The sequence below is a fragment of the Anabrus simplex genome, chromosome 8 (assembly GCF_040414725.1).
Source record: "Anabrus simplex isolate iqAnaSimp1 chromosome 8, ASM4041472v1, whole genome shotgun sequence".
Lineage (NCBI taxonomy): Eukaryota > Metazoa > Arthropoda > Insecta > Orthoptera > Tettigoniidae > Anabrus > Anabrus simplex.
The window spans coordinates 181,588,994-181,602,356 of record NC_090272.1 but is presented as its reverse complement, the minus strand read 5'-3'; the positions used below and the strand labels follow the sequence as shown (position 1 = coordinate 181,602,356).

General features: G+C 38.5%; 1 protein-coding gene across 1 annotated transcript in view; it reads right to left on the bottom strand.

Moving 5' to 3' along the window:
* LOC136878927 (very long-chain specific acyl-CoA dehydrogenase, mitochondrial) overlaps positions 1-13,363 on the bottom strand; it is a 142,638-nt gene that overhangs the window by 106,022 nt on the left and 23,253 nt on the right. The window contains exon 2 of the mRNA XM_067152545.2: positions 8,666-8,876. Coding sequence (XP_067008646.2) covers positions 8,666-8,876 — 211 coding nt within the window. The remainder of the gene's footprint in view (positions 1-8,665; positions 8,877-13,363) is intronic.

Below are 13,363 nucleotides of genomic sequence, written 5' to 3'. Positions count from 1 at the left end.
CCAAATTAAATTGATGAATTTGAGAAATCTTTGCTTGAAGATGTCACTGGAATACTTGAATAATTCTGCATTTATTGAATCTTCTCCAGATGCTTTTCCATTTCTAAGTTTTCTGAGTATTAGCTCCAGTTCTTCGAGTGTAATGGTTTCCGAAGACTTGTTAAGAGATGTTGGCAGAAGAAATGGCTCAATATTTGAACCTCTCCAAAGGTTCCAAAAATAAATGAGCCACTCCGTTAGAGGTATTGCATTAATGCGTATGTCTTCTTTTACATCATTATTTAGTTTCTTGAGTATTTTATAAGTCTGTGGTTGTGGTCTTGTTATATCAGTCTCCAGTTGTGAAACAAAGTTTTCCCAACTCTTTCTGTGCTTTTTCCGCACTTCCCTTTTTGCTATTGCTCTCTTGTAGTGATACTCTATTTTATCTTCTAATTTGCCAGTTGACAAAAAATTTTTATAAGCATTTCTTTTGTCTGAAATAACTTTTTTAATCTCTTCATCCCAGATTCTTAAACCCTTTTTCCTCTGCCATTTTTTCTTAACTCCCAAACTCTCAGAAGCAGACTGCTTTAAAATTGAACACAAATTACACCACTCCATTTCCACGTTGTCACTAACTGGTGTCATCTGTGTAAGTTTATTAAGTCTGTTCTGGTACAGCCATTTTATACTGGGGTCTCTTAATAGGTTAACCTTGTAAGAAGTTTTAATTTCTAGTGTTGTTTGTTTGTTTCTTTTATACCATCTAGGCTTCAGACGAATAGGTGCTACTAATAGATAGTGATCAGTTTCCAATTCAGAGCCTCGATAGACTCTTGTATCCAAGACTAAATCTGCCAATTTACCATTACAAATTATATAATCTATAATCGATTTCATATTTCGTGCAGACAGCGTATACTTGTGGGTGTCCTTGTGTGGGAACATTGTATTCATAATCTTTAACTGATTGAAGACAGTGAAATCTATTAATTTCGTTCCATTGTTATTACGGGTTGTTTCTCCATGGATTCCGATGTGATTCTGAATTTTTTCATTACCAACTCTGGCATTGAAGTCTCCCAGTAATAATAGCATATCTTGTTTGTTAATTTTATTGACTATCTTTTGCAGATCATAATAGAACCCATCACTTTCATTTGAATTGCCCTCCACTGGAGCATATACCCCTATAACTGTAAGATAACCCCTGAATAGTTTTAGTCTTAATTGGATAATCCTTTCATTCCAAAAAGTGTAGCTATCAATTGTTGATCTTAATCTTTTGTGTACCATGAGCAGTACACCCGCCTGTGCTCTAGTATCTCTGTCAACCCCACTGTAAAACTGTAAATAATTTACTGTCTCTTTCGATCCCTGAAGCTTTCTTTCTGTTTCTGAAATTGCTGCAATTAAAATGCCTTTTTTTTGCGAGAATGTCGACCAGCTGGTCATCTTTGTGTGAGATACCTTGTATATTCCAGGTAGCACATCTAAAAGTATTTTTCTTCTTCCAATCTTTGTCCATTTCACTGTCCTTTTCATTGCCAGGAGAGGTTATGTATTCCACATGAAGTTAATTTTGGATAATATACAGAACAATAACAAATAGGTTAATATGCCAAGTTCTTCATGATGTAGCTAAAATACATATAAAGTGTATAAAATATCATAATTTTAAAATATTCACCGTATAAGGAAACTTCAATCTTCAAAGAATATAAAAGACTTGTTTATGATAACCATAGCAACTGTCACTAATCCTTCACAGCACCATAATTTTCATATTTTCCAAAAAAAAACTACTATAAAATTCAGGACACCAGGAAGTGTATATTACAAAGATGATTTAAGTTTCATAACAACAGCATCAAATCTATATCAATTCAGAAAAAACAGAATTATAAAAGTACTAATACAGAGCTTCTCATATATGTAATGATATAGTCATGGCCACTTCTACAATTGAGATGTTAAAACATTGAAAAATGAATCGCGAATACCAGCTTACCACCAGTGGCAAAACAATATTAAGCAACACGGCTCCACAGTACAAGACGACCCAACCCCAAATGAATATGGAAAAGGAAGAAGAAAATTGTATTACCTAACCAGTTTGTGCTGCTCATTTTTCTGTTATTAGATTGTAAGTTATAGGAATGGTACGAAAGAGTATTTAAATATAAACTTTCAATGAAAGGAAGAAAACAAGGCAGAGGCAACAACGGATGTGAAATTGTCCTTGTTTCTCTGCCCACATAAAGTTGAGCTACTCTTCTTCCTATCTTGTACGTTATGGAGGTGAATCAAATATAAACTGGAATTTTAATATTACATTTGAGGTACGCAGGCAAACAGAGCCAAAGCAACATGTCACTCTCCTACATAATATTTTAATTTAGAAACACATTATTCCCATCTAATTGGCAGTTTCTTCTATTCTATCCTTGAAGAAAGAATGGAGATGTGGTTGTAACTAGTTGCACAAGAACTCCTCAACTCCTGCATTATCATCAAATCAATTGGCCGCCCCACAATAACTGTATGGGTCACTCAACCAAACAACAGTCGCATGATGACAAATCTGGGCTGTATGGAGTGTGTTCTAGGAATGTATGGTGAATTCCTTCCCACATTAATGAAACAGTATAAGGCCTTGCGTTATACTGGAGAATAATGATATATCGGGTTGGTTGCCGGTGCCGTTTGTTATGATAGGCAACTTTTGCGTCATCCAGAAGTTGGCAGAAATAGACAGCATTCCTCTTCATTCATCGAATAAATTAACAAACAAAATGCCCATGGAGTCCGAAAAACAGTTGCAAGGATTTTTCCAGCCAAAAAACTACATTTGGCCTTTATTGGAACAGCTTTCCTTCGATTCTGTCATTTCATGCTCGCTTTTTTGGATTCATGGGTATATTGATTGATCAAAGTTTCATCACAGTTGCCAATATAGCACAAAAAAAATACTCTCGTTCTACCTTGTAGTGGGTGAGGAGCTTTTGGTAAATTTCCAGATGAGCACATTTTTTATGTTCAGTAAGGAAGTGTAGGTTTTATATTAACACATTGCTGTCCGGCCCATCTAACGTATAAATGGCCCCTGTGGCCGGAAGTTTTTGGCAGGGACATGGAGTTATTGCAGGGTATCATAATTTAATAATTTTAGGTTCATTCACAGTTATATCTGTCCACATTAAAGTTTTTCGTGAGATTTTATATTTCGGTTCATTTTGGTAATGATATCTATTTGATTCCTCCACCATATACGCCAACAAATCATTACAAATGAACAACTTGACATCACAATCTATATTTTCAGGTTCACTCGGCGAAGTATTAACGCCAGGCGTCCACGAGAAAGACTCCAAAAACAGTATAATATCCTGTTAGGCCACTCACTGCCAGAAATAGGGAGAATATTATCAACAGTACTTACATCTAGACCATCTTTGCTATCTGAAGCATCAGGTCATTGCTCGAATGGTGCAATAAACGTGTCACTCAATGCATCACTTCCACATAAATGCATGACACTAGAATTATCATTAGACAATTCATCTTCACTCTCCTCACAATCACGGGAAACATATGACAAATTTTCAGCGTATAATTCATGTATAGTATCACCAGGAGTCAGTCCACTGTTTTTGTTTACCGGCGCTGCCATTTTTGTTTACTAGCGTTGATGGATACACGGAAGATATTCAAAGGCAAAAACAAATGCCACTGACGCACTAAAACGGGCAAAACGAGTACTAAAAGAAGCGTAGATTTTCTACCATTTAGGCACATCAACGTAAATCTGCAAATAGTTCCTCAATAACCGTTAGATGGCATCAGAAGACAGACTTGCACAAACGCGTATTCATACGTGATCGGCTGCAGAGCACCGTGCTTGGAAACACGTACTGATACGTGAGCGGACAGCATTGTGTTAAGAGAGCACATCGATGTCATCAGTGAGGTAATATATGTTAATGAAAGAAAGTTGAACATCTCTCTTAACAAGAGTGTGCTGACAGTAGTCCAGGTGTATGCCCCACAGACTGGCTGTAACGAAGAGGAAAAAGAACAATTCCGAACTGATTTAGAAGAAGCTATAGAAAGAGAGGAAAATATCATAGTAATGGGAGATCTAAATGCTCAAGTTGGATCAGACAGGCTTGGATATGAAAATGTACTAGGTCCACATGGTTATGGAGACAGGAACCCAGAAGGAGGAAGTCTTCTAGATCTATGTGTAAGGAATGGCTTGAGAATAAACAACGGTTGGTTTCAGAAGCAGCTAAGTCATAAACTAACAAGATACAGTTGGAATGGAGATACTAAAACTCTGATAGATTATTTTATATCAGACAATGAAGCAGGAAAGACCATATGTGATGTCAGGGTTATACCAAGTGAAAGCCTGGACAGCGACCACAGACTTCTCCTCGCAACAATAAAGTACATTAAAATTTACAGACCTCAGAAATACAGGAAACCAAAAATCAAGACATGGGAGCTAAATAAGGCAGAGAAACAAGCTGAATACACAAAAAAAGTGACCAATAAATTACCATCAGATGCATTACAAGAAGGCAACATCGAGTGGACTAGATTCAAAGAAAGCATTGTCGGAGCTGCAGTAGAAGTTTGTGGTAAAACTAATAGCAAAATGAAGGCAAAAGAAACTCCTTGGTGGAACGATCGGGTGAAGATTGCTGTGAAAGCGAAAAATGAAACCAGGAAAGCCAGAGACAAAGAAATGCAAAAAGGAAGTCAAAGGAATGAATCTAGAGTAAAAGAACTGCAGCAGAAATACAGAGATCAGAAGCTCCGAGTAAAGAAAATTGTGGCCAAAGAAAAACAAAGCTTGGACTGATTTCACAGATAAACTAGAGCAGGACAGCAAAGCTAATTCTAAACTACTTTACCGAACAATACGAAATATAAGAAGAGACAATGAATACATAACAGCAATAGAGGAACCAGATGGTAAAATAGTCAGGGAAGAGACAGAAATAAGGAAGATCATGAAATTCTATTTTGATAATTTATACAACTGTACTGGGAAAGACTTCAATGATGTAACCATGCAGGTCAGTTTAAGCTGCAATGATGAGCCTGACCAAGGGAGCCCGCCAACATGGAAGGAAGTAGAGACTGCCCTTAATAGTATGCCCAAAGAAAGATCAACAGGATTTGATGAAGTCAGTGCAGATATGATCAAAGCAACTGGTGCAATAGGAATACAGTGCCTTCATAGAATAATTAATGCAATATGGAAGGATAGGAAAGTCCCAGATGATTGGAAAAAGGGAATAATAATACCTCTCTTCAAAAAAGGAAGCCAGAAGAAATGTAGCAGTTATAGAGTGATCACTTTATTGTCTCATGGTTTGAAAATATTTGAGAAAATACTTGAAAAAAGGCTAAGGAAAACAACAGAACCATAACTACAGGAAGAACAATATGGATTCAGAGAACAACGATCAACTACCGATCTCATATTTGCACTTAGAATACGGTTAGAAAAGCATTGGGAGAAGGGCAAAGACTTAACACTAGTGTTTTTGGATCTCGAAAAAGCATTTGATAGTGTTCCAAGAAAGACTATATGGGAATGCTTAAGAAAGAAAAATGTACCCAAAGGTCTTATCCTGAAAGTTAAAATGCTTTACGAAGACTGCCGCAGTTGCGTACAGATAGGAAACGGTAATTCTGATTGGTTCCAAACCACTAAAGGAGTGCAACAAGGCAGTACCCTTTCACCCTTACTTTTTATCACTGTCATGGATGAAGTCATAAAAGAAATTAAGCAGAAGAACAATATGGACATCAATGCATTTGCATTTGCAGATGATGTAGCAATTTGGGGAAATACAGAGAAGGAAGTCCAAGAGAGGCTGAACACCTGGAATGAACATTTGAAAGCACACAGATTAACAATAAATAAATCGAAAACTGTTACTATGTCTGTCAACAGGCAGAAGAAAGGAAAAATAATGCTGGAAGGTACACAGCTGGAAACAGTAGACCAATATAAATATCTTGGGTGCATCATTTCAAGTGATAACAGAATACCGCATGAGATTAACAACTGCATTAAAAAATCAGCTCAGTTTTACCATCAAGTTCGGAACCTCCTCTGGAACGAACAAGTTCCCTTAAGATCAAAGCAGATTCTATTCCAATCATACTTCACCCCCATACTAACATATGGCCTAGAAACCTGCACAACAACCCAACAAGTGGATAGCAAACTAGAAGCCGCAGAAATGAAGTTCCTACGTACTATGGTACAGAAGACAAAAAGAGACAGGGTAAGGAAAAGGAATGAAAGAATAAGGGAGGAAGCTGGTGTGTACCCATCCCTGAATGAAAAAGTGACAAGGGCCCGTTTGAAATGGTTTGGCCATGTCAAACGATTGGGCGATGGAAAGACAGCAAAACAATGGCTACACACAGTCATGGCCGGAAAACGACCGGTAGGAAGACCTAGGAAGAGATGGCTGGACCGAGTGAAAGAGGACATAGGAACAAGAGGAGTCAGCTGGGATGTCGTCTTGAGAGAAGAGTGGTACATGGACAGACAGAAGTGGAGAGTGCTCGTAAACCACACCCGGGCAACTGGAGTGGAAAAATGATGATGATGATGATTAAGGAGGCGAACAACTCGCTTATAGACACTTTGAGGTAGTCAACGTCAACGATGATGGACTGAGAACTCTTGTAACAAATTCCTCTGCTGATGCAAGTTCTGAAACCTTGAGGTCATATGCTTCAATATCAAAGGGTAGAGAAGGGTCCACCTATTCAATACCATTAGGTTAATATAGTGACCTATATAATTGGTACAATTTCAACCCCACATACATTGGGTCATCGAGACATACCAGATAGTTTTCTTTATTATTGGGTGTATGTGAGCAAATGTTTTTCAATTGGATCGTGGCTGTTATAAGATATTAAGCTAATGATATTGAATAGGTGGACTCTTCTCTAACCTACGATAATGATCAATTGTCAATATGGACCATAATGAAATTCATAACTTATGATATGCTTCAATAAATTGATAAACAGGAAGGACGTTTTGTTCAGTGACACTTGTCTGGGGTCATCTCACTGTGGTTCATTTTTCCCAGCTTCTCATTCTAAAAATTCTTTTATCAGTGCCAAACAAATATTTGCATCTTTGCTGACACCTTGAAAAATTCCCTCCTCCTTCACCCCTCCAAGACTCAAGCAATCATTATTGGCTCTCAAAAATTGTTGACCCCACTACGGTATGAAACTATTCCTCCAGTTATACTGAATGGCAGAGTTATTCCATTCAGCCAAACTGTGAGAAATCTTGGAATGAATAGGCCAATATTAAAAGTGTTTGTAAAAAAAATATTTTTGATACTTCACTCTCTTAGAAGAAACAGCAATAGATCTATTTTGCCTTGTAAGGTGAGAGTCAAACTCATACCAACACTAGTGCTTCCCATCTTTGACTATTGTGACGTCATTCTTGTAGACGCAACAAAAGAGCAGACTTCAAAACTTCAGCGAGCACTTAATTGTTGCCTTAGATTTATTTACAGTCTGAGTTATGATACACGTCATCCCATACTATCACAATATTTCGTGGCTGAAACCTGATAAACGACAAACGTATCACATACCGATATAGATATCCCAACTTAAGTACCTATTTGTCCTTCCACAGCAGTAATACCCACTCTCGTTCCTCCCTTTCTATTCCTGTTCACCGATCCTCTATGTATAACAATTCTTTTGTGATGGGTTCCAGACTTTGGAATTCCCTGCCTGTTAGTGCCAGCAATACCACCTCATTACTTAAATTTAAGACTACTTGCCAAGACTACCTGCTGTATGCAGCTGACTAATTTGTATGACTGGACGAGTGAAAGACTGAGTTAGAAAAGTGTAATATATTATTGTATAGATTATTATTTACTATATATTGTTATGTACTCTTAAGTTTTGCTTCCACTGATGTATCACTACATTGTCTGACTTGTTGACTGAATGGTCAGCCTACTGGCCTTCGGTTCAGAGGGTCCCGGGTTCGATTCCAGGCTGGGTCGGGGATTTTAACCTTCATTGGTTAATTCTAATGGCTCGGGGGCTGGGTGCTTGTGCTGTCCCCAACATCCCTGCAACTAACACACCACACATAACACTATCCTCCACCACAATAACACACAGTTACTTACACATGGCAGATGCCGCCCACCCTCATCGGAGGGTCTGCCTTACAAGGGCTGCACTCAGCTAAAAATAGCCACACGAAATTAATTAATCACTACATTGATTAAGTGTAAGAGAGGGCCAAGAGCCCTAATTTTGCCACCTACAAAGGCATAATAAATGAATGAATGAATGAATAAATAATAAATCTTTGGCGAGAAACTTTATGATTAGTTGCACAATGGATAAATTTACTTCTTGCTCACTCATTTCACTACTAACACCAGGAAATCTTCACTGTGCAAGCCAGGTGAGGAATCTGCTTCATGCATCCCCATCCCTCTCCACTGAAGTTCAAAAAGTGGTCCCCTTGGTAATTCAGCTGCTAGGTAAAAATTCTGGTTAATATTTCATCCACCTCATATTCCAATATGTGGGCCAAGTGTGTGTTGTTTACAGTCACCACAATTCTGTAGTTCACAAAGGTACTAACCTCAAAAAACTTAGCTGTGGGGACACACAGCATGCCAAGTGTGTCTCTCTGTTCTGCTGATAAAACATCAGGATAAGGAAACACCTGACTAGTCTCTGCTACACCACAAAATAAATTCATCATGAAGGACTGGGATTCCTTCACAGGTGATGAGGACTTGGCTCGGGGTTCCTCCCCCTTTGTTGCAGCTTTTGGAGCAGTAGCAAGGCATCTAGAACAGAAATGTTGTAAATAACATAGGCAGCAGCGGCAATTCTATTGTTATAGCTGTTAAAGGATTGCTAATTTTCCTATATAATGTTACGTGCTAGCTCTGTGATAGCCCCTTTCAGTACTTCCTGGAAGGGACTAGCTAGTCAGACGACCAGGGAACTCTCAGGCGTCCTAGAGGGCATGGCCAGCCTTTCCGTGTATTGTTCTCTTTTTCTGGTTTTCCCGTGAGTTTCTGGGAGGTGCAATGAGAATGTTCTGTCTATAGCCACATCGTGATTATTCCGGTACTCATCACCCGAACTATAAAAAGGAGGCTAGTTGCAAATAGTCAGAGTTGGAGACAGTGTGTTGGGGGGAGTTTTGGAGTTCGGTGGCTGGGCTCGGGCAGTGTCCCACCGAAGTCTGAACGTGGAGTTGTTGTTGCAGAGGGTCGAGTGAGTAGCTGGACTGAACAAAGCTGTAGAAGTGCTGGCTGCCGTCAGTGTCAGTGGCTGAGTCAGAGTATTATCACGTATGGAACAGAATACTGTGAAGAGACTGCTTTGGAGTCTGTGTGCGAAACGGTGATGTGAGTAGAATTGGAGCAGTGTTAACTGCCACTGAACTGTTACTGTTTGATTGTCAGTAATAAGTAGCTCACTGTACTTGACAGTGTGAATTACTGGATTGTCTTTGTAGTCGAACCAAGAAACAGTCGCCGTGTGTTCTGTGACCAGTAGCCTTGTGTTCAAATCTAGCTGTCTGCATGCAGCTGCTGTGCGGGGTAACTGGACTTGGAGGAGAAGTGAAAGTAAGGCAAGCCTGTCAATAAGGATTATACCAGTCGCAGGTAATACCTTTACAAAGGAAGAAGATTTATTAAGTCATCCTATTCAATACAACACACAATGAAGAAGAAAATATAAAAACATGTGCAACATGATGAAGTTGATGAAATGTAAGGTTGTAGCGAGGTTGAGGACCTCTAAGTCGGAAAGCACAGCATTGTGTTTGAGTCATCAGTCCATCGACTTGTTTGATGCAGCCCTCCATGCCACCCTATCCTGAGCTAACCTTTTTCATTTCTATTTGCTACATCCTATATCTGCTTGTCATATTCATACCTTGGTCTAACCCTACCGTTCTTACCACCTACACTTCCTTCAAAAACCAACTGAACAAGTCCTGGGTGTCTTAAGATGTGTCCTATCATTCTATCTCTTCTTCTCATCAAATTTAGCCAAATCGATCTCCTCTCACCAATTCGATTCAGTATCTCTTCATTCATGATTCGATCTATGCATCTCACCTTCAGCATTCTTCTGTAACACCAAATTTCAAAAGCTTCTATTCTCTTTCTGTCTGAGCTAGTTATCGTCCATGTTTCACTTCCATACAATGCCATGCTCCACACGAAAGTCTTCAAAAACATCTTTCTAATTTCTATATCAATATTTGAAATGAGCAAATTTCTTTTCTTAAGAAAGCTCTTCCTGGCTTGTGCTAATCTGCATTTTATGTCCTCCTTACTTCTGCCATCGTTAGTTATTTTACTACCCAAGTAACAATATTCATCTACTTCCTTTAAGACTGCATTTCCTAATTTAATATTTCCTGCATCAGCTGCCTTCGTTCAACTGCACTCCATTACTTTCATTTTGGACTTACTTATTTTCATCTTGTACTCCTTACCCAAGACTTGGTCCATACCATTCAGCAGCTTCTCGAGATGATCTGCAGTCTCAGATTAAATAACAATCTTCTTCTTCTTCTTCACAATACCATACCAGGCCCCCCTGACGTTGGCGATCACTGTGGCGAATGCAGTACGATCTCTTGCTAGGTGGAAAAGTCTTTCAACACTGTGAATTCCAGTCCATTCTTTGATGTTTCCAAGCCATGATGTTCGCCTACTCCCGACACCTCTTCGACCCTGTATTTTGCCTTGTACAATCCGCTGTAAGATGAGGTAATGGTCATTTCTAAGGATGTGGCCAAGGTAAGAGATCTTCCGGTGTTTTAATGTTTGAACGAGTTCCCGACTTGCTCTTGCCCTTCTGAGTACTTCTTGGTTCGTTAGTCATGCAACCCACAAAATCCTGAGCATCCTACGGTGGATCCACATTTCAAAGGCTTCCAAGCGTTTCACTGATATGTTCTTGAGAGTCCATGTTTCCTCACCATATATAGCACTTGACCATCCTCTGTCTAAGTTTTGAATTAAAGTAGTCATTGCAAAAGAAAGATTTCATTTTTGTAAATATTCTTTGTGCTACTGCTATCCTCTGCTTCACTTCTTTCTCAGGATCAAATTGTTCAGTGATAATGGCACCTGGATATTTAAAAGTGGTTACTATCTCAATCTGTCGGTTGTTTAGTTTTAAGATTGCCTCAGTATTGGCACGTCTACTGAAGATCATGAACTTGGTCTTGTTTACATTTATTTTCAGTCCCATATCCTCACTTACTGCACTAGTATTATTGAGCGGGAGTTGGAGACCTTCAAAATTATAACACAAGATGACTGTATCACCCGCATATCTTATGTTGTTAATTATGCTACCATTTACTTTTATTCCACATTGTTGATTTTCTAAAGCTGTTTTGAAAATTTTATCCGAGTAAAGGTTGAATAACAATGGAGATAAAACACAACCTTGTCTAACTCCTCTTTGGATGGCTAACTCGTTTTCGTTTGATTTCCGATTCGGACAACGGCCTTTTGATTCCAGTAAAGATTTTCAATAATGCAGATATCTTTGCTGTAACTCCTATATTCTTTAGGACTTCTACAAGTTTTGGATGTTGTACTCTGTCAAATGCCATTTCAAAATCAATGAAACAAGCAAACACATCTTGCTGTTGATCTAGACTGTTCTGAATTACGATATTAAGCGCAAACAATGCTTCCCTTGTACCAAAAGAATTTCTGAACCCAAACTGTGTTTCTGGAGGTCCTGTTCACGCTTAGTCTTGATTCTGTTATGTATTACACGAAGGCATACTTTAAGTGTATGGCTCATGAGGCTTATTAGCCTATAATCATTACACTTACATGACCTTTGCTTCTTTGGCAACGTGATGAATGTAGATAACAGCCAGTCAGATGGGATGTCTCCAGTATTATATATAATATTGAACAACTTTACCAGGAATTGGATATTGTCTTCATCAATCATTTTAAGAAGTTCTACAGGGATGTTATCTGGACCTGGTGATTTCTTGTTTTTTGAAACTTTCACAGCATATAGCACTTCTGATTTAAGAACGTCAGGGCCTTCACAATTAGCTCGCTGATTAGTTTCCTCACCTCTCTGAACACAGAAAAGTTCGATCAGATAATTTTCCCAAGTATTTAAAACTACTTCTTCATTAATAATAGGCCTGTCTGTGGCATCAACCAGTACAGATAGGTTATGTTTTCTGTACATGCCAGCTATTTCCTTTAATTTTCAAAGTATATTGAACAGATCATGTTTAGACTGAAAGATTTCCATTTCCACACATTGTTCTTTCATCCAGTTCTCTTCCACATCATGTATTTCTCTCCTTATGTGGTGCTGTAATTTTTTGTATTCCTCTGCATCATCTTTGACTAATCTTCGTTGTTCCATTAGCTCAAGGATATCATCTGTCGTCCATTTCTTTTTTCTTCATTGGATGTATTTTTGATCTTTGTTTTGAAGAAGTACCTCAACCCGACTTTTAAACTGATTCCACAAATCATTTGCTGTTTAACAGTTACTGGTATTGATTTCTTTGAAATGCCTATTCAAATCCTGAGCAATTTTCTGCCGAGTTTCATAATTTTGTAGATTACGGGGTATTTAGTACCTTTCTTCTAGGCTTATTCTTCATGATTTTCAGACGAACTCTTACATTAGCTATCAATGGATTATGATCCGAGGAAATATCTGCACCTGGATATGCTGCGACTTTTCTGATAGAATTTCTGAAACACTTATTTATCAGAATGTAATCAATTTGGTTCCTTGTTGAGTCAGGATTCTGAGGATCATCTTTAGCAGTTTCCCATGTGTATAAACGACGTTTTGGAAGTTTGAACCATGTATTGGTGAGAACCATTTGATGTTCTACACAAAATTCGTACAGCTTTTCTCCCCGGTCATTGCATTTACCAAGCCCAAATTCGCCTACCAAGTCGGAACGATGCCCTTGACCAATTACGGCGTTGAAATCACCCGTTATGACAGTTATTTCATCCTTCTTCAGGTCTTTAAGAACAGTTCCAAGTTGTTCGTAGAATGTTTCCACTTCGTCATCATACTTTTTGTCCGCTGTTGGTGCATATATCTGCAAGATGTTTACATTAAAAGGTGAGCATAAAAGTTGTAATAACATGATTCAGTCAGAAACTGGTTCAAAGTTGCCGACATACTACGAAAGTTCAGAATTTATAAAGATTCCGACTCCATTTCTATGATCTTTATCATTATCTTCACTACCAAAGTAATAGAATGTACCATCATCACTGTTCTGGGGTTA